We start from the raw sequence: 22,818 nt of genomic DNA on the forward strand, positions 1-22,818 counted from the left end.
TATTTATTAGATATAAATAGATACAAACCAAAAACGTGCTTTAGGTTTTTAAGCCACTTACAGCACACAACACAGCTGTCTTTCTCTGTAACTGTTAATAAGGGAATGCTGTTACAAAAGTGTCATCGTTTCATAATAAGGCTGATGGAGTAAGGCACTCAGGTGACTGCCTCTTGAGAAAATAGCTGAATGGTTTGTGATGAAAACTGAGGCTAAGTAAATGTGGTTTGAGTAATACAATCAACTGATAAAAACAAACCTGTCCCATAGATGCTTTATGTACACGGCAGAGCTTTTGAGTGCTGCCTCTGGTAAAGCTGTTGTACTGATTTCTAACTTCGTTTTTTTTTTTCAGGCTGACCTAAACTGAGGTTTTTCTAAACATCATGGGAGAGATTAAAGTCTCTCCTGACTATAACTGGTTCAGAAGCACAGTTCCTCTTAAAAAGGTGTGTACAACTGTAATCGACTTGGGGGTGAAATGTCTCCTTTTGCTTTGTAGTGGGGAGAAAAAGCTGTTTGGTTAATGCAGAACGATTGTGGCTGTGCTAGTGACCTGGCTTGTCTCCTGAACTGTTGTTCCACATGTCTTATGAGCACAGGAAAGGGTGCTCCTAATTTTCACATGCTTCTCAGAGGTCACTTCCTCATGTGAGGAGCAGAGGCTCACAGTTGTGAGCCACAGCAGCGGTGCCTGGAGTCCTGCTGCCAGCCGTGCCTGAGGAGGACCCTCGGAGGCAGCGATGTGTGCTGGGGACCACATGCGTGGCCTCTCACGGAGCTGCTGCTCGCACTGCGCCGCACCACGGCTGAGCTGCCTCTGCGCTTCCCACTCGTCATCCTCTGGCCGGAGCAGAGCGTCTGAAGGCATCTTCTTGGCAGTCGAGCTGCACGCAGCGTTCCTGAGCGTGGAACGATGCCTTAACCACTGTGGGAAAAAACCAAAACAGTTTCTTCCGTTGTGTGTCCATTAGATGCCTTCTGTTTAAGCACACTGTTCAACCGCTTTTCTTTCTCGCTTGGATTTCTCCATTTCCTTTTGCTGAACTGTGGGAGAGTGTTTGAGGTGTGCAGTGCTCTAGCTTCTGCTCCCTGTGTGCCGAGCAGCAGAGGGCACGGAGACTTCTGCTGGCAGCATTACCTCTTTCAACAGCAAGTTGTGCCATTGGAAAGGAACCATGTCCCTAAATTTAAGCAACAATGCTTACGTGTGCCCAGCATTATTTCCACTGAGTGGTATGTACCTTTCTCTAAGAAATTACATTTATGAGAGGGCTGTAAGATTTCTTTGTTCAGGATTTCTCATTCATTTTTCCCAGTGTCTTCTGTAGGTAAGAAAGATCTGTTGCTGCTGACGGTGTGTGCTGTGACTCGGCTCTGGCAGTCCAGCTTCATTCTGCTTCTGGCCAGTGCCGGATCAGCTGGGCCTGTTTGTGCTGCGCTGTTGCCTCCAGGCCGTGCCTCAGCGGGTCAGCCAAGCCTGGAGACAGGATTTCAGCGCAAAGACGTGTGTGGGTGCTCCGAGGCGCTGCTTTATGGGATGCAGTACGGCAAATGAAAGGAGCTGGCGTTTGTGGTTAGAACGGAACGCGTTGCTGCTGCCGTGGGGACTGTGTGACACTGCAGCTCACTGCCAGGGGCTGCTGCCTTCAGCTGCTGCTGACTGCTCAGGATCTCATAAATGAGGACGCGTGTAAACTGAAGCTGCTGTTGACCTGGTGACCTTCGGACTAGGAAATATTTTACCCTCTTGAGGGATTCAGTCTACCCAAACTAGTCCTGGTTTCTGGACAGAGAAGAAAAAGGCACAGTTTGCAGATGTAATTAGTCTCTGAAGCAGTCTTTAGGAATACATTTGCTTGTGTTGTCTCCCCCAGAAGTGTAGACAAAGCATGTGCAGTGCAGAGGAACGACTGACCAACCATGATTGCAGCTGGTGAGCACACGTTACCGCTCTCAGATGGACCTAGGGAGGCAGAGCCAGAGCTGTTGGTTTTCAGATGGGCTGAGATGTTCCTCCTGACAGGAGCTAGAAATGCCCATCTCTATTGTCCTTCCTGCTCTTGTCAGATATAGGAAGTGCGGCACAGAAAATAACGTTTAAATTGAGTCAGTAGCTTTGCCTGTGAGGTTCCATTTGCATATACCCTTTGCTCTGTTAGGTGAGTCCTTTCTAAAAGTCTTCAGCGGGGGACACCCGGGCTCTGCCCAGCTCGACAGGGAAGTTCTGCTGCTTGTTGGAGTGCAGCATGGGTTTTCCCCTTTATGTAAACCGTAGGTAGTCTTGATTGATCAATCCGAGCAAGAAAAAAAGCTGGTGACTACCAAATCAGCCCTTCAGCAGGCTGCTCTCTGCCTACACAGCCTTGTTTGGGAGCCAGAGAAGTTCTGCCGCTTGTTGGAGTGCAGCATGGGGTTTTACCCTTTATGTAAACCGTAGGTAGTCTTGATTGATCAATCCGAGCAAGAAAAAAAGCTGGTGACTACCAAATCAGCCCTTCAGCAGGCTGCTCTCTGCCTACACAGCCTTGTTTGGGAGCCAGAGTTGGACTGGCTGGTATGTGGCTGGAAATCAAATAGGACAGATGTTGAAACGCATTGATTCATTGCCTGGGCTTGAGGAAAGAACTGTTGTCTCTGAGTTTCAGCTCTCTTGATATGGGCTAACTTTGGGTTTGTGATTTCAAGGAGTATGGTTCACCTTTTGAACTATTCCTAAAGGTAAACCTCACCGTAGTCACTGAGAAATGCTCGGAGTGAGTCCAATGCTACTGATGGAATAACAGCAGAGAGTGGCAAGGCCTGGAGCTCCAGAGATGTGTGCGAAGAGTTGTTTGGGGGGGCCTGGGAGAGCTTTGCTACAAGGTTTATTTTTAAATGGTTTCAGTGGCCTGGAAGCTCTGGTATGCAATCTTTTATTTTTGTAGAGACTTTACAAAACAACGGCATCATGTGATTTCTCACATGCTCCCAGAGCCTGAAATACTGGCTTTATTACCAGCAGATTTGTTAGTCAAGCAAATCTGATTTGTGATACGCAGTTCTCCTCTCATTCCCTGAGAAGCTTAACTGCTGGGATGGAGAAGTGAATTGTGCTTGTATATTGCTGTCCAAAAAAGCTGCCAAATCTTGGTACAGAGGTGATGAACTCCTGCGGTGTGACGCAGGCTTCCCCCAGAGGTTTGTGCTTGTTGATCTAGTCTGAGCCGCGCTCTTTTGCTGGGTTGTGGAGTGTTGAAAGAGCATCCTAAATATACAAAGCAGTTAACTGGTAGAACAAGCCCTGTAAAAACAAGACAGGCTCTGGCACGGCTAGAAAAGATGACCTTTACCTAATTCTTAGACTTGTAAAAATGCTAATTGTGCTAGGTCTTCTAGCTTCTGGCCCAAGGTGAGCACTGTATGAGGAACTGCTCGTTAAGGAGTGAACCGTGTCCTTCAGCCAGCTGTGTGTCCTGGGTGCTCCAGATGCTCCCAAGATGCTGCCAGACGATGGAAGCCTTTTTCTTTCCAGGTCAGCTTTGCAGTGCTGCTCTGGGAGCTGTGTGCATCTCTCTTTCTGGCAGCCAGCTCTGTTTCAGATCAATAGTTTGTGGTGTTAGCTGCTTAATTCAGGAGGTTTGCACCTATTGAGACCTGTGACTTCTGTTGTCCAGTGAATGCAAACGTCGATGGCTGTGTCAAAAGCTGTGCTGGGGCTGTGCTGGTTCTTCCAGCCCACAGCTTTTGCTTTAGGTACCTGGAACTGATCTCCTGGGTCTCTCCTGGGCCATGGCATGATGGCTCCTTTCCCAAGGCACAACATTCATTATCCAGCTTATGTCACGACACACAAAACATTTGGTCTGACAGGGCAAGGCCACAGCTCTGTTTCCAGCTGTAGCCACACAAATTCCAGTTAGTAAACAGCCTTAGAGAAGAAAGCTGTTATGAAGAAGAGTAAAATATGGTCTTGTTTAAAGGGGTCTTGAGTATTACAGTATTTACTAGGTGGCAGAAATTTTGTAGCAGCAATCTTGGAAGCTGGCTGAAGAACCTAATTTGTCTCTTGTGTGTCTTCTCCCTCCCGTGCCTCTTTTCAGATAATAGTAGACGATGACGACAGTAAAGTCTGGTCACTGTATGATGCGGGACCTCGGAGTATTCGGTGCCCGCTCATATTTCTCCCTCCTGTGAGTGGAACTGCAGATGTGTTTTTCCAACAAATTTTGGCGCTGACTGGATGGGGCTACAGAGTTATCGCAGTGAGTATTCTGTCCTGTGTCAAAGTTAGCCTACTTGTGCGTGGTGCTCTAATCAGAGGTTTGATAATCCACTTCTTTGTTACTGACATATATGATTAAGAAAATCCACCAAAAAACTGATGTTAAGTTGCACTCTAGAGCAGGTAGTGTGCAAATGCAGGCTGAAATCTGCTGTGTGGTCACAGCAGCCTCTACCCAAAGCCTTGTACATACACATTTTTAACTTCGCAGTCTGTTTTAATCCTTATGTGCTCTGGACACCAGTTGTCTTTGCTTCCAGGTGGATCTTTGTTCACTGTAACGCACACATATGGGTTGGTTCAAGGTTTCTGTGTTTGCTTTAGGGGGATGGTGGATAATCTAGTTCTTGGCCTACGTAGATGGAAATATGAAGTCACTTCTTAAAATCCTGATAGCGTGCAAGCTGATGGCTTTTCAGCTCCTGAGCTGAACAGAAACGATAGATTTGTGTGACACCATTTCAGCTGAACCATATGGCTTTGAGAGTACTGCTGTTTCTCTAGCAGCAGTCGATGATTTCTCTACCTGCCAACTTCACGTGCTATGAAATTGCAGGCAAATCATTCCAGCTTCTCCTGCCCTTGATTACAGAGTGAAGCAACGCTGCACTTTCTCCAACAAACTTACTCATCGGTGCTTTCAGTTCTGTATTTTTGCCCAAGCGAGGGGGAGGTGTTCAAACCATCGGGCTGTAGGGACCTTACTGAGGAGCCTCCTGACCCAGGGGAGGCCGGTCACTGTCTCAAAACCTTTAATGTGAGGGTTGGTATGACTTTCAAGTGGACAGCTGGCAGGTACTGATCAGACCCGGCTTTTTCTAACTTTTGTATTATTTTAGTTGCAGTATCCGGTGTACTGGGATCACCTTGAGTTCTGTGATGGATTCAGAAAACTGCTCGACCACCTTCAGCTGGATAAAGTGAGTGCTCTGCGATGGGGAAATGGATAGAGAGTTACAATAAAAACCTGGTGTTTGAAAGAGGCTCATTTAAGAGCAAGTGTAAAAATATGACACAAAAAGGTAGCCTATAAATAGAGGCTATGTCACAATTTTACTTTTGAAACCTATTTATTTTTGAAGGTGAATGCCCTTGAAAATTGTCATACTTGGCCTAAATTCAACTCTTCTTCTAGGCCCATTAAATTATATTTGTTAACTAGTTTTTCGTGAGATCCTGTGGAAGTTAACCTGCCTAAATCCAGTAGTACAGAATGCCACAATAAAGTATCTTGGATTCACAGAATCGCAGAATGTTAGGAGTTGGAAGGAACCTCGAAAGATCATCCAGTCCAACCCCCCTGTTAGAGCAGGATCACCCAGAGTTGGTCACACAGGAACGTGTCCAGGTGGGGTTTGAATGTCTCCAGAGAAAGAGACTCCACACCCTCCCTGGGCAGCCTGTGCCAGGGCTCCGGCACCCTCACAAGGAAAAAGTTTTTCCTGATGTTATTGTGGAACCTCCTGTGCTCCACCTTGCACCCGTTGCCCCTTGTCCTGTCATTGGACATCCCTGAGAAGAGCCTGGCTCTGCCTCCTGACACTCACCCTTTCCCTATTTATAAACATTAATAAGCATTCAAATAGCTATTGAAGACAAAATGAAATATTTAGATTTTTTTTTCTTAAAACAGAAGTTTGATCTGTTACCTGGAAACACTTCCTATTTTTCAGTATTTATCACATTTATATTGCACAAGATCAGAAGGTGAATAGAAGAGTCGGATTCTTAAAAAAATCAATGATGAGGACAGGGTAATACTTGAATGATGTATTTTCATAATGAAATACTGTGCTTAGAGGTCATTTATTTCACAAGTCTGATGTTATTGGGTTTTTTCTTCCTTGAATTAGGTTCACCTTTTTGGAGCTTCTTTGGGAGGCTTTCTGGCTCAAAAATTTGCTGAATACACACACAAATCTCCCAGAGTTCAGTCTCTGATCCTGTGTAATTCCTTTAGTGACACTTCTATCTTCAATCAGACATGGACAGCAAACAGGTAGGGTAGGCTGAGACAAGCCATCAGACTTGCAGCGTTCCCTTTTGCAGTGAAACGTGACATTGATTTGGTGGGGTGTGTTTCTAACCTGTTTCCAGGATGGGTGAGGGAGGTGGAGGATACTTGCGACTTTTAAAGCCACACCATGAGGAAAATTGAAATTTTCACAACTGGGAGTGTGAAGTTTGACAGACGAGTCATCCTGCGATCCTCTGTGGATGTGTGGTTCTTTAGGATTTCATTTGAAGCCCAAAGTCAGTGCAAGGAAAGGGGAGTGCTTACAGCAAAGCATCTTAATGTTGGTGTCCTGGGTTCTTGATGATCGTTACATCTTGTTTCCATTTTAGCTTTTGGCTGATGCCTGCTTTTATGCTGAAAAAAATTGTCCTTGGGAATTTTGCTTCTGGTCCTCTTGATCCTGAAATGGCCGATGGGATCGATTTCATGGTGGACAGGGTAAGTAGCCGTGTGACGACAATCTCCGTAAAAGATTTACTGAGCGAGTTGTAGGTATTTCTGCTGCTTTCTTGGGTTACTTACCCAGAAGGGAGGAGTAAGGAGCAGATCCTTAGCAGGTGCTGGCTGTCACAGCCCCAGCAATTTAACAGCTGCTGTGACCGTCTGCGTCCCAGTTCTGTCTGTTTATGTAGATCAGGAAAGAGGAAGTTAAGAAGCTGAGGTGGGTGAGGAGAGAGTGGTGGGATGTGTCTGCGGGCCATGCTCGGGAGGCAGGAGCAACCAATGCAACGGATTTTAAGCGTTTGTCTCATGCAGAGTAATACAAAGTAGGAATTAGAATCGCCTGAAGTGCAGTGTTTCCCTTTAAAACTAACTTCTCTTTGGCTGTGTTGTCATTGTTTCATTAACTTCCTGTAGTGAAATGCGTTGTTAACCTCTGTTTCTCTCTACTGAAAGCTGGAGAGTCTGTGTCAGAGTGAGCTCGCTTCGAGACTTACCCTCAACTGCCAGAACTCCTACGTAGAACCTCATAAAATCCGAGACATCCCTGTAACCATTATGGATGTAAGTTAATCTCGACATAATCCTTTAATTTAAACCTCCCCTTGGCAGATGGTGCCTGGTTATTCTGTTAGTAACTTAAATATTTGCAGCCTCTAACTTCGTATTTAGAGAAACCTTCTACTGACTTGGCAAAGCTGTGACTCTCTTGTGTTAAGTTATGAATTGGATATTCTGTGCAATAACAGCTTTGTGCTCACATACAGTAGCGTTAGCTTTCTTGCTGTCGATGCCTGATGTGTTCACTTGTTTTCCGTTTCATTTAATGCTGTTTCACAGAGCAGCTGAGAACTGCCTCTAGGAGCAGCATATATCCAGTCTGATTTTAATAAGCAAGATCTGATGAGGTTCAGAACTAATGGCTGCAACTTGCTCCACAGGTGTTTGACCAAAGCGCACTTTCCACTGAAGCAAAAGAAGAAATGTATAAGCTTTATCCTAATGCCCGAAGAGCTCACCTCAAAACAGGAGGCAACTTCCCCTATCTCTGCAGGAGTGCTGAGGTCAACCTATATATTCAAGTGAGTCTCTGCTTTCAGACCCAGCCTACTAACACGTGTGGCCAGAGCAGCAGCAGGAAATTACTTTTCTATGCTTGTTTTTGTTACTTACTATGCCTGAGCTCTGTTGGTTCCACCTCCCAGATCGCCGATACTGAAGGAGCAGCCACATTCGCGGAGGGCTGGCCTTAGGGTCTTGGCTGTTGCCTGTTTCCTCTGTCCTCTCTCTGAACTCTTGTGCTCCAGAGCCGTGATTTCATCCTCACAAACATCCCTCGGAAGGAGTGCTCCTTTTGTAGAAGCATAAGGTTTTGGTAGATGTTTCAGTGTTGTTTTCCGTGTCCAACAGATCCACTTGCTGCAGTTCCATGGCACCCGGTACGCAGCCATTGATCCATCCATGGTCAGCGCGGAAGAGCTGGAAGTCCAAAAGATCAGTCTCCACACCAGCAATGAGCAGGAAGAGCAGTAGGTTTTGGAGTGCCGGTGAAAACAAGGCATCGGTTCGGTGGTCTTCCTGTGCACAATCAACTGTTCCCACTCTGCCTTTTCCCCTTGCGTTAGCCGATTATCACTGTGTGATTCCAACAGGATCAGGAGTCAGTGAACTACCTGTGGGCTCCAGCAGTATGATGGGATAGATCTGGTTAATTTTTAGTCTTCAAATTCAAGGAAGCATCTTTGAAGACTCCAGTTTTACAAAGAAAGACGTTTTTTGCTACCAAAGTCTTCACTGTCATGTTCTTAAGCAGAACAATATTTCCTTTTATATTTTTCACTCGGCTGTATATATTGCCACGTGCAGATCGTGTACTTATAAGCTGACATATATTTTTGTTGAATATTTAGTTTAAAAGATGTTTAAGTGCCAATGTTGCTATCACTTATTTGCTTCGTGTCTTGTAAGTTAGTTTCTATTTGAAATAAAGTGTTTGAATTTTTAACTTTCTTGCTGTTTAAAAATGGTTTTAAATAAAACTTACATTTTGGCAAGCATCTCTTGTTTTGACTACAAGAGAAGAGCAGCGTAGCTCACCGCACTCCTTGTTCGGCTCAACAGCCACCTCTAGGACTTAAGAAAACCAGCACCTTCTGCTTGAATTCACCTCTAGCTTTAATTATAAGGTTGCACTGGTTTAGCTCTAAGAATTACGCAAATTGAAGGGTAGCATCTGGATTTACTGAAATGCCGACATTATTTCCCCTGGAAACACCATACAAAATAAATGTGAAGTATTACGTGGCAAATTGTTATTTAAGAAAACTGTATGTGCTCGTCAGGCTCTGTAAATAACCAGTGACCGTTCTTATCTTATACTTCTCAGGCTGTAACCTAGGGATTAAAGAAGTCACATATTTGATTTATAAACTGTACATGTGTGTTACTATAGATCTATCAGCAGTATACATCAATATTCTTCTCTGAAACGTTTTATGAAGAGTTCAAACGTTGACAATCACAACCCTCAAGATTCCAAAAGGATCCAAGTGCTGGCCTTGACTTTTCTTCCTGAATTCCCCCCCAGCAGCGAAGTTATGAACACGTCTAAGGAACAAGGTAAGAATGTTTCTGAAAACAAAGGCTTTCCCACTCAATAACTTACATACAAAAACATACAGACGTACATACAAAAACACGGTGTAAACAAGTCACAGTAAAACAGTGGCATTGCCTCCCAGTGTGACCCGTGGGTCTCGCTCGCTGAACTCGTTACAGCACCCAGACCGTATGCAATAGTGGAAAATCCACCAACAGAAAAGAGGCGTTTTAAAATTTGCTGATGCACTTCTCGTTTCAGGCCAAGAATGAAGCGGCAGTGATGCCAGCTGTTGATGACAAGAAGCCCCTGAACTGCAGCTGCCTTCTGATCGGAGCCAGGGTTTCTCCTGTAGCCGTAAGACACGCTGAGGCCGCAGGAGGCTGCAGGAGCCACCGGTGCCCTCCTGCCATTACATGGCGACACACTTCCGTGGAGAGGCAGAGTCTGCGTTTGCTTTTTTCCGAATGCTTTCTGTAAAAGAGGAGAGAACATTCCGCTGTGCAGGAAGTATAAAGTCAGCAGGACGTGTTAGTTTATCAGAATGAAAGGAAAAGAAAGAAATGGCGTGTAATGGTAGCAAGGGGGCAGGGCAGGGTCGCTTCCAGCTCGTGGGAATTGGCTTAGCTTCTCTTGTGTTAACTACGGAATTTGGGGAGTGCTCGCTGTGCGTTATTGGAAGGAAGACAGAAGTATTACCTGCTAAATCTCTTCTTCCGATTCCCACGAGGCCTTCATACAATCCCTTGATTGGATTTTCTCCTGCTGTGATCACACCATGGAGCCAGATAAGCAACATTCTGTGGCCGTGCTCCCTGTAGCTTTTTGTGCCTGGCGAGATCAAACCACAACTGCAATCCTGCACCTCACAGGGGCAGGGCCTTGACAAAGCCCGTTTCTCAACCGGTGGGTTTGGAGAGCCCTCCCTCCTCTTTGGATTTTACTAGGAGGCTCTAAGTACAGTTGAGCTTAATTCCTGGTTGTGGGGTGGTTGCTGGATTCGTGTGAAACTTAGTGGAGTGGTCACGGATGAGCTTGGGCTTGTCAGACAACCTTTCATGGCAATACAGAATTTCTGCTTTCAGAAATTCTAAATGGGGCTTCACTGCCTTCTTGCTTCAGCTCCTTTAAAGAAATAAACTCAACGAGTTTCTTCTGTCTTACCGAACAGGAGCTGCAGCAAGAACTCACAGGTCTGGCAAGTGCCTCAGAAGCAGTGAGCAGTGAACCACGAAGTGCCACACTTGTGACCTTTACTCCTAGACAAATTCCAGCGTGTTGGTCCCTCCACATTCATTAAATGCAGGATTTTTAACCTAATGTGGTTCTCTTCATGCTTTGTTATTACTGTAGGCTTATCTCCTAGAAACACAACCCAAGTGAAGGAAGGAGAATACCCGGGCAGTGCTTTATACCTGTCCACTGGTGCTCAATGGCCCTAATGTGGGCGTCGGTGAACTTCCAGTGATGTGCCAGCTTCTTCCATTCACCAGGTTTGAGGTACTTTGTGGCTAATCTCCACATTACTGAGCGAATGTGCTGTGTTTCCAGCCTGTGGTCTTGCTTAAAGGTCAAGTGCTTTGCCACCCAGGAGTCAGAGTCGCTGTTCAGGTTGTCCTGCAAAGCCAGAACAGGGGGTTCGGTTGGGGCGCTGCAGCTGTACCCACTGTTCTGCAGCCTCCCACATCCTCTGCTCTGCAGATCGCTGGGAGCTCCTTATGGCACAGCACTTTTTTTTTTTAAATTCTCATGTTTCCCTCTGTTCTAATCATGCATGTGAACAAACACTGTTAACAGCAGCTCTCTTGCAGGAGCCCATGCGGATCGCAATTTGCATGTCTACAGTGCCTTTTATCTGGGGCTTGTAAGCAGAATCATTTCATTAAATCTCCTTGGTCCCCTGCAACACAGCTTCAGCTGCTCGGCCCCCTTCCCGTGCCAGGCTGCAGGATTTTCCCTAGGGCTGTGTGGGAAGCTCATGCAAGGGCCTAATACACTTCATTACTCCTGAAGTTGTGCTTGAGTCACAGGAACATGCCCTTCTTCCCTCATTTTCTTTCTGTGCTAGACCACTGTCTTTCCTGGTTACAGGGGGATGCTCAAAGTCTTACTAAAATATAAGGGATGGGGATGTGGAGTTTGGTACTAACTTTCCACACTCCCTCTGCTCCAATTGGTTTGGGCACAGGCTTGGGACAGGCAGGGTTTCAGATGTGGGGGACCTGGGCCAAGCAACCGTACCTTGTACATGGGGCTGTGGGAGGAAAGAGACTGCTGGGCCACGCTGGGAAACACAGGAAGAATGGCCCCAGCTGTGGGGAGGTTTGAGAGGGAAGTTGGTTGTATGATTCCAAGGAGAACCGATCAATCTGCTCGCAAGAGGTATCTCCCTTCCGCTGTTGAAAAACTCCCTACATCCTATTTGGTGACCTTGGGCCAAGCATTTTCTTGCACAGCGTTTCAGTTTCTCCTCCTGGGAAAAGGAACTAATGCTACTGTCTTCCACGGGGCTTTGGGTACCCCTGTTCCCTTTGGCGCAGCCTGGGGTTTTTAACAGAGGCTTTTTTAAAAAAAGGAAAGCCTAAGGAGGTGTTGTTGGCATGGTGAGGACTTGTGTTTTTCTTAAGTAAGGTGATGAAAGTAGAGGTCAGGCTGTCACAGGATGCTCTGTATTTCTTTTCCTTTTGACAGCTGGTACTGTGGAGTCTTGATGGAAAGAATAAAGCTGTATCTGCCCTGGAAGGCACAGGGGATGGTGGTGTAAGCTGCTCACCTTTTCCCATTTGTAAAACCGATCGGCTTTGATAATCATGTCCGCCAAGTTGATGTGATTGCCTCGGGCGGCGACATCAAGAGATGTTTTCCCTTGCTGAAACGAAAAGGGGAAAAATGAACTGGAAAAGACCTTGCAGCCTTAGGAGATCCTACTGCTGTGCCCACCCAGCAGCCTGTAGGAGCAGGCACCGTGGCCTATGGAGCAAAGCACCCAGCCGGGATGAAGGAGCCCTGTTCTCCACCTGTAAACACCTCAGATGTGAGCTAACTTGAAGCTACTGCAGGCAAGGCATGGAAGTCGATTTTTAGGCCCTGCAGCACCTCCTCTGTTGACACAGGATCTTCCCATGTGGCAGGAAGGGTTGGAACGCAGGCGGTAGCCCACAGGGGATGGGAGGACACTTGCAGGCTCCCAGCAACATCGGTGCGGATGTGAAAGGACCAGCTCAACACCACAAGCCAAGGCATTGTACAGCTTCTTGCACAGCAGGTTTGCTGAGACATGAAACTGCAGTGATTTATCCAACTTCATTAACCTTACAGGGTTCACACAGCCATGACTACCTAGGAAGAGCACAGGCCCATGGGACTACGAAAATGTAGCTGTGCTCCTGACACGAACATGATTGTGGATTGGGCAGGGGAGTGTGTGTGTGTTTGGTTTTATATGCAGTAGCAGAAAGAAACGAGATTTGAAAGTTGCACAAAGGAAAGTGAGCGAACCCAGCCATCAGGCATGCCAGGGAGAACGGTTTTAGCCTCAGATGTGAGCAGAAACCAAATTTCACGCAGAAAAGTGTGAATGTATTCCCTGCTGTTCCAAAGACTGCTGGAAGGTGGCAAACATTCCCTGCAGCTGAAGGCCGTTTCGGCCAGGTGCCTTCGAGTCTCGTGCTTTAACCCACTGCAAAGGGCAGGCACTATTTTAATCTCTGCCCAAGCCCCCTTCGGCATTTTCTGGGCACATATCACACCTGCAGGCTGCATGCAACTTCCATGATTCCTCTAGAATTCCTACTGTTAGAGAGTGAAAGACCTGGACACCGCTGCCAGATCTATACCAACTGGATAATTCTAACTTATTAAAACATGTTTACTGTTAACTCTTGAGGTGTGTTATCTATCATTATTTGAGTTTAATATTAATGTGCATGATACCAGAAGCAGAAGTAGAAGGTACTTGAATAACTTCAAGAAGAAGAATATTTCTCATCGTATGAACTGTTTTCTCCCTTCCTAGGAACCAGTCACTTCTTTGCTGAAAAACACATCAAAATAACCTGCTTGGCAGTGTTTCAAGGCCTTAGCCTTGGAAATACGTAGATTTTAATACTACTACTAGCTCTCCTCGAAAATCATGAAGAACCATGGTGAAGACCACCTGTATTTTCCTTCCATACTCTCACAGAATCTGTTCAACCCCTGGAGAAGTTTACCTTGTCCGTTAGCTTCAGATTAACTCCTTCAATGAGAATCATCTCGGCAATGTCCTGCCAGCCGTGCTCCGCAGCGATGTGGAGCGAGGTCTGCTGCCTCTGCAGAACGAGGGTGAAAGGACGAAATATCAGGGAGGGACACATGTGAGGCTGGAAGGACAGGACAGAACAAAACCAGGAGGAAGTGCTGTAAGAACACCCTGAGCTCTACCCTCCTTTCCTTTCTCTCTCTTTTTAAACTGAGGGGTAAATACCCTCCTACCTCAAACTGGCGTTGGTTTCCGTCACAAGGAAGCCTCCCTGACAACATTTCAGTCAAAAGAAGGAACCTCTTCAGTTCCATAAAGCTTCCTAGGGTCACTTGCAGAACTATATTGCTTCCTGTTATTTAAACAATTTCTGTAGGCAGATAGTTTGGCCAAGGAGGAAAGGACCTGTGCCAGTTCTGTGTCCCTGGGACACACTATGCACCTTGGGACTGCTGGATGGAAACAACTAAAATCAAACACAAAATGTAGCAATTTTAGGGTGTCATCAGGAGAAAACATTACTGCAAGAATCAACATTAACTGAAACATTATAAACAAGCTACACAAAGCCCCTCGTTCACAAAATTACATTTTGGGGAGACAAACAGCTACCTCCAGGCTTGCCTCCCTTTCTCCGCCCCCCTAAATAGTTTGGAGAATATCTTCTTGCCTGAAATTTCTCCCAGCAAGGAGAAGAGAGAGGCTGACCATGCGATGTTGCTGTGCACAGGTGCCAGGGACACGGCACAGACCACATGTGGAAAGCCATCAAGCGATGACCTCCCTGCAACACTCAGAATCACTTCCCAGGATTCACATTTCCTAAGTCAGCGCTTCCAGGTTTTCCCTGTTTTAAAGCACTCCTCTTTAATTCTGTCCCCAACGTGACCAAACTCCCCCCAAAACTGGTTCACGTTTCAAAGACAAAGAACAGGAGCTGCAGCCTTACGTTATCTGGAAGGTCAAGGTCACACTCCGCATCGATGAAGAGCTTCACTATGGCTGGGAAGTTCTGCAGCACCGCGATGTGTGTGGCCGATGCGTTTTGCTGTGGAAAGCAGACACTGTGCTTAGGAAGAGATTAGCTCACGGCCCTGAAAGGACCACGCTGTGCCCAGCATGTCTCATTCTACGATAGCTGCCAGCCTGGGCTGGGGGCAGACTGGGAATCCTGCCCCATAAGCAACAGCAGGACCAGTCCTTGCAGAGACGGTTAGAAGTCTTGAACAGCTCCACAAACCGGCTTTGCCTTTTTGTACGGGACAAGAGCACTGAGAGGGACTTACGTGATTAACGGCGTCTCTGTGGATTCCTGCATCTATGAGGATCCTGGCGATCTCCTCGTAGCCGTGCAGCGCCGCGTAATGTAGGCAGCTCATCTTCTTCTGAGAGGCGCATCAGAAGAGATGGGTATTAGTCAGGGTTTTTTCTCAGACCGTTCACAGAGATCTTCCCTCCTGCAAGAGCCCCGTGCCCCCATTCGCAGAGATTGTCTCCACGGCCAAACCAGTCCCAGGGCAGCTTCAGCCTTTTGGTACAAAGTTAAAAAGTACATGCTTTCCTCTTGACTTCGCTACTTCTGAAGCACTGGGCTCCACACGGCCTCACCAGACCACAGGTGCCCTCCCCAGGAGGCCACAGGTCTGAGCAAAACTCCACAAAGTGGTGTGTGGAAACAAAATCACCTCCACGGAGCTCACCTGGGTTTGGGCATTGACGTCAGCACCTGCTTCCAAGAGCAGCTTCACACAGTCGCTGTGACCCCCCTCAGCAGCCAGGTGCAGAGCCGTGAGTCCTTCCTGGGCAAGGCAAAAAAGGGGACAAACAGCATTTCTCTAGACAAGGCCAAGGCAGAGCAGCGGAATGAGCAAGCTTCTACTCAATCTTCTGAATCCGTGTCATGTTAAAACGCAAATTTTAACATGACGCCAGGGCGTCTCCAATCAATTGTTAGGAAAATAACACTGCCACCAACACATCAGAGTACTGCTCTGTCCTTGTGTCACTGAAGCAGCTGGCTCATGGCCACAGGACAGACACCACGTTCACCACCTTCTCTCCCCTTTGGCCCGTGAGGGAAAAAAAAAAGATTTCATGTGGACAATGAAGACAAATCATTTTCCTGGAGCAGCCCAGGGAGAGCCACAGGAAGAACTGGAAACCTGTGGCCAGCAACCACTAGTTCTCCCTTCTGAGGGCTGCAGCTCATTTCTTCACAAGAAAAAAGAAACAGGCAGAATTCCTAAATGATTTAATCTGGCTTTATTATTGCTCTTTGCACAAAGGGCAGCTCATCTAGGGGAAGACAAATGCTACCTACCAGTTACCATAGGAGGTGGCTTCCCTTTTCTTTCAGATCTTAATCACAATCAAATATGCTTTTCAGACAGCAGCCAAATAAGACTAAAAAAATTGCTGCTAAACCTAATTGGGAGCGTGCCCTGGAATAAATAACAGTGTTACTAAGCCAATATTTGCTATCTAAATCATTAACTGTGTTCCAGCCACATCATTTTCCAAAGCGTGTCTGTCAAAGATAGATCTCAAACAGAAGGGCCATATGTTCAGTGACTAAGTCAATACTATAAAGCACAGTGAAATTTAGTTTAAAATACACTCAATAACCATTTAGGCACTTGAATGTACAAGGGTCAGGGTGAAAAAGGAAGATTAAATGGGGTGATAAGACAGGACAGCAGATACAGCAGGAAGAAAAGGCAACACTTTAGAGTTGGATATTGGTCTAAGAAGGATGTTGCCTTTCACTGATACTCTGCAAGCGTGATCTGCATTTACACACCGTAAGCTTAAGATAAAATCAGCTTTCTTCTAGACCTCTCCTGTCAATACTGACTATTCAGCCTGATGACAGGGGCAGGAGAGTATTTCTAGAGAGGGAAAGGGCGGAACTGATGTGGGTTTTATTTCATTTAAAAGTACTCACTGAGTTCTTTTCATCAAGGTCCACTCCAGCATCTACAATCTTCTGCAGCACGGAAAGGTGTCCATTTTTAGCAGCTAAATGCAATGCTGTATTTTCTTCCTGCAAGTAAACACCACTTGCCTCTCACAGCCACATACCTTTCACGTGACACACACATACATGTATCACCGGGCTGAGCGTTCATACACCGCAACCTTGCACAGAGTACAGTCAGCATGACTGAAAAGGAGCTTGTAGCCAGTCTGAAAACAGTCTTCTAATCAGTGTAGCAGGGAGGCAAGAAACTCAGCTACCGTAAACCGGAGCATGGTCCACCAGGCTTGCTGACATCCTGTCTGAAAAGTCCTGGACAGAAATCCAGCATGGACTGAGCCTTGCAAGCGGATAGGGAAGGAAAACCCTGAGACACCACAACAATAGTTACAGCTGCTGACAATTTGCCTGCATAAGCCTCATCTGGCACCTTCTTCCCCGGCTTTCACACCCTCTAATCCTTGGACTTTACCTCCACTGCATATAGTTTTATGCCCATACCTTGTCTTTGGCACCGTGAGAACAACCCAGTCGAATTAGGAATTCCACCACCTCCAGCTGTCCGTGCTCTGCAGCCAGGTGAAACGCTGTCCTGTCCATCTTTGAAAGGAAACAAAGAAATACAGTCCAAGAAAGGCTCAGGAAGCACAAGATTAGATCATCTGCTGCAAGCAGTAGAATAATGCCTTGGGCAATAACCTCGCCCACAGGGGGAAAAGGTGCTGCACTTCAAAATTAGCTATCTTTTATTCTGCGGTTAACTTTCATTCTGCTGTTAACTTTTACGCTGCTTCACTTTTGGGATGACCCTAACAAAACAACGTGAGCAGAACTATCCGCTGGGGCAAACAACTCCAAGCACTTCAGTCTCACCAAACACTGGAAGAGGTATCTTTTGAGTGTTTATTTCATATAGAGGATAACGAATAAAAGGAACTAAGAATAAAAATTGGAATTAATATCTGAGACTCCAGTTATTGAGTGAGTCAAAACCCCTTTTGGGGAAAGGCAGATCTCTCGTTGCCTCATTTAAGTCCCAAGAATCAGAGTGGGGATCACTCTTGGAACCACGAAAGCCAGGAAGTGGAAAAGAGTGTGTGCTCACTGCTGTGTGGATCAGCTAATGCTGGAATGTGCTGAGCAAGGGTTACCCTTGGTTATTACCTACCTACAATACACTCTGAAGCATCAGCTGCAAGAGAAGGGGACACTGAAATTCCTGAGTTTATTCTGCAAAAGGCTACACTGGGAAGCCCCGACTGCCAAAGGCTGACCAGAGTCAGAATCTCCTTCAGCCCTAAGCCCCACTCCGCAGGAGGGCTTCTCGCTCTGAGTCTCTTCCCAAGACCAAGGGGAGCAAGATCAGATGTGAAAAAAAAGCATTGAAAAGCCCTCCTACCTTGTCTGTTTTATCCACGCACATGTCCTCCAGGTCCTCCATGACAAACTCCATCACTCGGACGTGTCCCCTCTGAGCTGCGCAATGGAGCAGGTTCCTGCCGTTCTGGAGAAGAGATAAAGGACTGCTCATTTAACAAGTCCCAGACTGAGGGACAGTCTCTTTTAACAACCTGTTCCTGTTAGCAAAGACCCATTCTGTACCTCCCTGCAGCTCTAAAGTAGCTTGTGCTGCAGACAGCAAGCTATGGCTGAAGCATTAAAGCTCCTTTTCCCAACCAAGATCTATGGACTGCTGATTCCCCAAAGCCATTTCCTACTTCCGTAACACCTTCCCCATCACTACTGCACAAATGTGAGCTGAGAACGCCGTGTACATCTCTATAGCTAAAATTATTGCAACCTGCTTTCGGAATAAGGCAGAAGTGCAAGTGGCAGCCCTGCAGTGGATGCTGTCACCCATGATTATTGTAGCTCACAGGTGAGCCTATCTCTCCCCGCTGGTGACACGTTAAGGACCCATGTAGGGAGACCCTCTCACCTTGTCAACACAGCTAATCTTGGCACCAGCATTGACGAGGATCTGCAGGACGCGGAGGTGGCCGAACCAGGCAGACAGGAGAAGTGCATTCATCCCAAACTGGGCAGAAGAGGAGAGAGATACTTAGAGCAAAACTGCAGCCACCACCATCCCTACCCTGAGGGGAAGCTGTTCCTCTTGCTTCAGGATGTTTCCTAAATACTTTTATCTCTGGGTTTTTTCAGCCCCACTTTCTCCAGATACTATTACTTCTGTCACAGCCCGTTGCAGCAGCTGAGCAGAGACCTGCCTCTTGACTACCACTTCCTAGTAAATGGTCCAGGTTAGCCTGGTTGTTACGGGGGAGAAAGAACTTGCTGGCTCTCACTGTCTTCCCACAAGCCCCAACAATGCAACCAGAAGCAGCCAAGCATCCCCATGCTGTAGAGAAAACCTCACAGATACTACCAGCCTACTTCCCAGTCACTGTGCGTGCGAGGAAAAGGCCAAAAGACAGGGAGCGAGGCCACAGCTTCCCAAGCCCTGCAAGGTGAAGGTGGGGGCTGTAATTGCCAGCCCAGCAGCCCATTCCCACCGCTCCCCAGCACAGTCCACATCTGCAGGACATGCAAGGGAGATTCGCCTCTGTACACTGTCTTTGTCATCCACCGGGACATCGTGATCCAGGAGCAGTCGCACAGCATCCACGTTTCCTGCTCCCGCGGCCCAGTGCAGGGCAGTCCGGTCTGTCTGGAAGGGAAGGACGGAGATAGGGAAGGCTAATGTATGCAGAGCGTGTCTCCATCAGCCTTCCCGAAGCCCAGAAATCTTTGCCATCCACAGAGACAGGATTTCTCACACGGTGCAGGGTTTTCTTTGGACATAGCCCTCTATCTTTTGGCTCTCTTGCCAGGCAGACAAGTGCTAGCCATGTTCTACTCAGAAAGCATAGTTCTGGACTGCAACACAAGAATGAGAAACATCGCTGACCATGGATGGACACATTGAAACAGCAGGGATGGGAGCAATCCCGTATTTCCAGGTACCTAATGGTCAACAAGGGGAGGCCTGCACCAGGAACCGAGTTAGTCACACAGCCTTGGCATACAGAGACAGCAAAATCAAAGCCTCTCATTGCAGCCATGTGTATCTGGCACACAGGCTACAAGGGGAACCATAAATTATCACCCTCTATCAGCGGTTGCAACTTTCCAGTCCGGCCAGGATGACAGCGCTGTGGGTTTCAGGGTGTTGTGAAACTGCTCAGTTGCCATGGGCCCTATTTAGCACTGTGTGATGTATTTTAAAGCTTTGACCAGTCAAGCAGCTAATGAGCGGAGTAGAGTTAAGGAGCTGCAGTGTTGAAACACACCCTCAGCACTTCCTGCAGCTTAGAGGTGGAAAACTCTCACAACTTACATCGTTTTTGGCTTTGATGTCAACCCCTCTGCTGATGAGCTGCTCCATCCTGGCTGTGTCATTACGCTTTGCCGCATCATGGAACTCCTTCTCTGAATGAAGCACTGCAGGAGAGACCAAAGAGCAGGCATTAAAACAGTGCTGGCAAGGAGCTCAGAGCAGCATGCCCCAACAAACCTCCCCTTCATCTCACCGGCCCCTGTGGCTTCAAGGATGACTGCAGAAAGATTCTGCCAGCCAGAATCTCAGCCTTAGAGATATTGTCATGTTTGCTGGATTCATCCTCCCGCACTACCTCCCCTTCTCTGGGCACTCCTGTGCCACATCAGTGCTCTTCCAGTCTTACCAGCCTCCCTTTTAATTCAGCATCTTTCTCCGTTTGCATGGGCTTGCTCCAGCCCCCAAACCTTTTGATCCATTACGTCCGGCATCCTCCAAGGTCTGGTGTGAGGGCTCAGGCGAACAACCCAGACCCCTTCCTCCATCTCTCCACTTACATCCCACCGCTCTATGAAGAGGTCTTCACACACGGTCCTGCCTTGCCCCTCCAGGCAACCTGGATCGGCCAAGCAGCACAAAACTGGTCTGCCCTGTGATTAGTGTTGCATCTCTTAACAGATCGTGGCAGTTCTGTGCTAAATTTACCACGACCGGTAGTATTTGTCCTCCACGTTAAGGCACAATTTAAGGGTGTTCACTCTCCATGCTGGGCCTTGCCCCAGCAATCTTCTCCTTGATCGAACAAACCTTCCTGCCAAGAAATAAGAGCAAGACTGTGACTCCACGCCTGCTGCAGCCTAACAGGGATGCTCTGAAGGATTTTGGCAAGGCTAGCGTCAGTTTTTGTCGGACTCAGTCTCTTCCCTAGTGCTTTTGGGGAATTCTTTCAAGAGGCGCTTGAGGCTTCGCCTGCCATAACTCTCTAGAGAGCTATCTTAGATGTTCTTCTACATTTCTGCAGATCTCAGGCTGCTGTCTGAGGGTAGCAGGGGCTCAGTGCATCTTCAGTTTGTATCAGTGTATCACCTAGACACCAACCACATGCCATTCAAGAGGCATCAAAACATATTACTGTTCCTGTTCCACCACACCGAGGAGATAATCAGACTTGCTGTCTAAATAGCACTACACCATTTCTCTCTGGAGGGCACAGGAGAAACGCACGCCTGCTGTGGGCTCTTAAGGCAGCAGAGGTGTAACCTCATCCTCCAATTTCTGTTCTTCTTAACTTCAAACAAAACACCTTTAGCTCAAAAGAAACACAAATAACACCAGACAGGATCATTCAAGAGTGTTGGACCTGCTGCTGTAATGAAGGCAGTAGGATTCGGACACCAATTGCTACAGGAACAGGATTTTGTGTACTGTATATTGAGACTCTGTTCTCATCTGGTCAGGTGTGTTAATGGGACTGCATTTCCAGACCGTGTGGACCCTTCAGTTGAGAGGAAACATCAGGGGAATGCGTGAAAAAAAAATGTGGAGTTTATGTGAACACCATATTAACACCAACGGCTGCCCACATCTCCTTGCAATTGCTTGTTTCCGTCCGGTGAAGTAAATCCTTTCAGTTAAGTGAACGTTGCTGCCCCTGCTCTCCACATGACAGAAGCGTGTTCTTACATTTTATGATCATAGAATCGTAGAATCGTAGAATCGTAGAATCGTAGAATCGTAGAATCGTAGAATCCTAGAATCCTAGAATGGCCCAGGCTGGAAGGGACCTTAGAGATCATCTAGTCCAACCTCCCTGTCATGGGCAGTGACGTCACCTCTCGACTAGACCACACAAAGCATCACTGCCAAGACCCTGACTTGACCACCCCCTGACTTGTCTATACTTTCCTCTACCTGTAAAGATGTAGTAAACAAACCTTGCACCACTAAGGCTGTAGAAGCCACTATTTATTTCTCTTCAGCAACATATGGAGAACTGTTCGATGGTCTGAGTTTCCTTAATGTCACACCAATAAAGCTATCCTGTTAAACGTAAATGCATTCCTCATCGTGACACACACCCATCCGTGAGCAGCATTTCAGCAGATATTTAGCAGTTTTTCCTTCTTTTTTGAGCTCAGGTTCTAGAGTATTTCACACCTTCTCATACTGGCTATGAACTCAGTTATCCCAAACAGCGTGGGAAACAATTTAAGTGATTTACCCTCAGTGCAATGCACCAACTCACGGGCAGTTTATTACGTAAGAGATTTTAAAAATCAGCAACGGAGATGAAAGGCATAGAAAGAAACATGCTAAAACCATCTGCTGGGCTCTACCTGAGGCTGCCGGACACAAAGACAACCCATTACAGCCGGAACCAGTCGATGATTGCGTCCAGAGACGGGCAACAAAACTGGTGAGTGGTCTGGAGAACAAATCTTAGGAGAAACAGCTGAGGGAGCTGGGGTTATTTAGTCTGGAGAAGAGGAGGCTGGGGGAGACCCCATCGCTCTCTGCAGCGCCCTGACAGGGGGTTGGAGTGAGGTGGGGTCGGTCTCTTCTGCCCAGTAACAAGCGATGGGATGAGAGGAGATGGGCTCCAGTTGTGCCAGGGCAGGTTTAGGCTGGATATTAGGGGAAAGTTCTGCTCTGGCAGAGCGGTGAAACTGGCACAGGCTGCCCGGGGCAGGGGGGGAGCCACCGTCCCTGGAGGGGTTCAAACAACGTGTCCATGTGGCACTTTGGGACACGGTTTGTTGGTCACGGTGGTATTGGTTTGACAGTTGGACTTGATGATCTTAGAGGTCTTTTCCAACCTTTATGATTCTATAAAGGGTGCCAAAACCACCCCAGTGGGGGGGATGCTAGCCTTACATGCAGCATCTTAGGGGTATGGGATGCTTTGGGGGGAAAAGCAGTCTCGATTCCCGCCCAGGTCACACACCCGCTTTGATCCTGAATGGATTTTTAAAGGTTTGTATTGTTTAAAGCACCTCGGTGCTG

General features: G+C 47.1%; 2 protein-coding genes across 4 annotated transcripts; one reads left to right on the top strand and one right to left on the bottom strand.

Moving 5' to 3' along the window:
• Positions 1–353: 353 nt before the first annotated feature.
• Positions 354–8,771, top strand: SPG21 (spastic paraplegia 21 (autosomal recessive, Mast syndrome)). 3 transcript variants are annotated; one of them, XM_009873580.1, is made up of 8 exons: positions 354–449; positions 4,083–4,244; positions 5,104–5,184; positions 6,118–6,263; positions 6,611–6,719; positions 7,179–7,286; positions 7,664–7,804; positions 8,133–8,771. In XM_009873580.1, the coding sequence occupies exons 1-8, from the start codon at positions 387–389 to the stop codon at positions 8,253–8,255; spliced, it is 933 nt and encodes a 310-aa protein (XP_009871882.1). In that variant the 5' UTR covers positions 354–386; the 3' UTR covers positions 8,256–8,771. The 3 variants fall into 3 exon arrangements, with proteins under 3 accessions (XP_009871882.1, XP_009871884.1, XP_009871883.1); XM_009873582.1 differs by lacking the exon at positions 7,664–7,804 and having other exon boundaries at positions 8,133–8,731; XM_009873581.1 differs by lacking the exon at positions 5,104–5,184 and having other exon boundaries at positions 387–449.
• A 962-nt stretch (positions 8,772–9,733) lies between these two features.
• Positions 9,734–19,973, bottom strand: ANKDD1A (ankyrin repeat and death domain containing 1A). Its single transcript, XM_009873583.1, has 14 exons — positions 19,876–19,973; positions 19,108–19,206; positions 18,478–18,576; positions 17,938–18,042; positions 17,040–17,138; positions 16,506–16,604; positions 15,262–15,360; positions 14,848–14,946; positions 14,511–14,609; positions 13,533–13,631; positions 12,095–12,190; positions 10,737–10,938; positions 10,021–10,152; positions 9,734–9,795 (listed from the first exon to the last, which is right to left on the bottom strand). Exons 1-14 carry the CDS (start codon positions 19,921–19,923, stop codon positions 9,734–9,736), a joined length of 1,437 nt encoding a protein of 478 aa, XP_009871885.1. The 5' UTR covers positions 19,924–19,973.
• Positions 19,974–22,818: the final 2,845 nt, after the last annotated feature.

This window comes from Apaloderma vittatum, unplaced genomic scaffold (assembly GCF_000703405.1).
Source record: "Apaloderma vittatum isolate BGI_N311 unplaced genomic scaffold, ASM70340v1 scaffold24997, whole genome shotgun sequence".
NCBI classification, from domain to species: Eukaryota; Metazoa; Chordata; class Aves; order Trogoniformes; family Trogonidae; genus Apaloderma; species Apaloderma vittatum.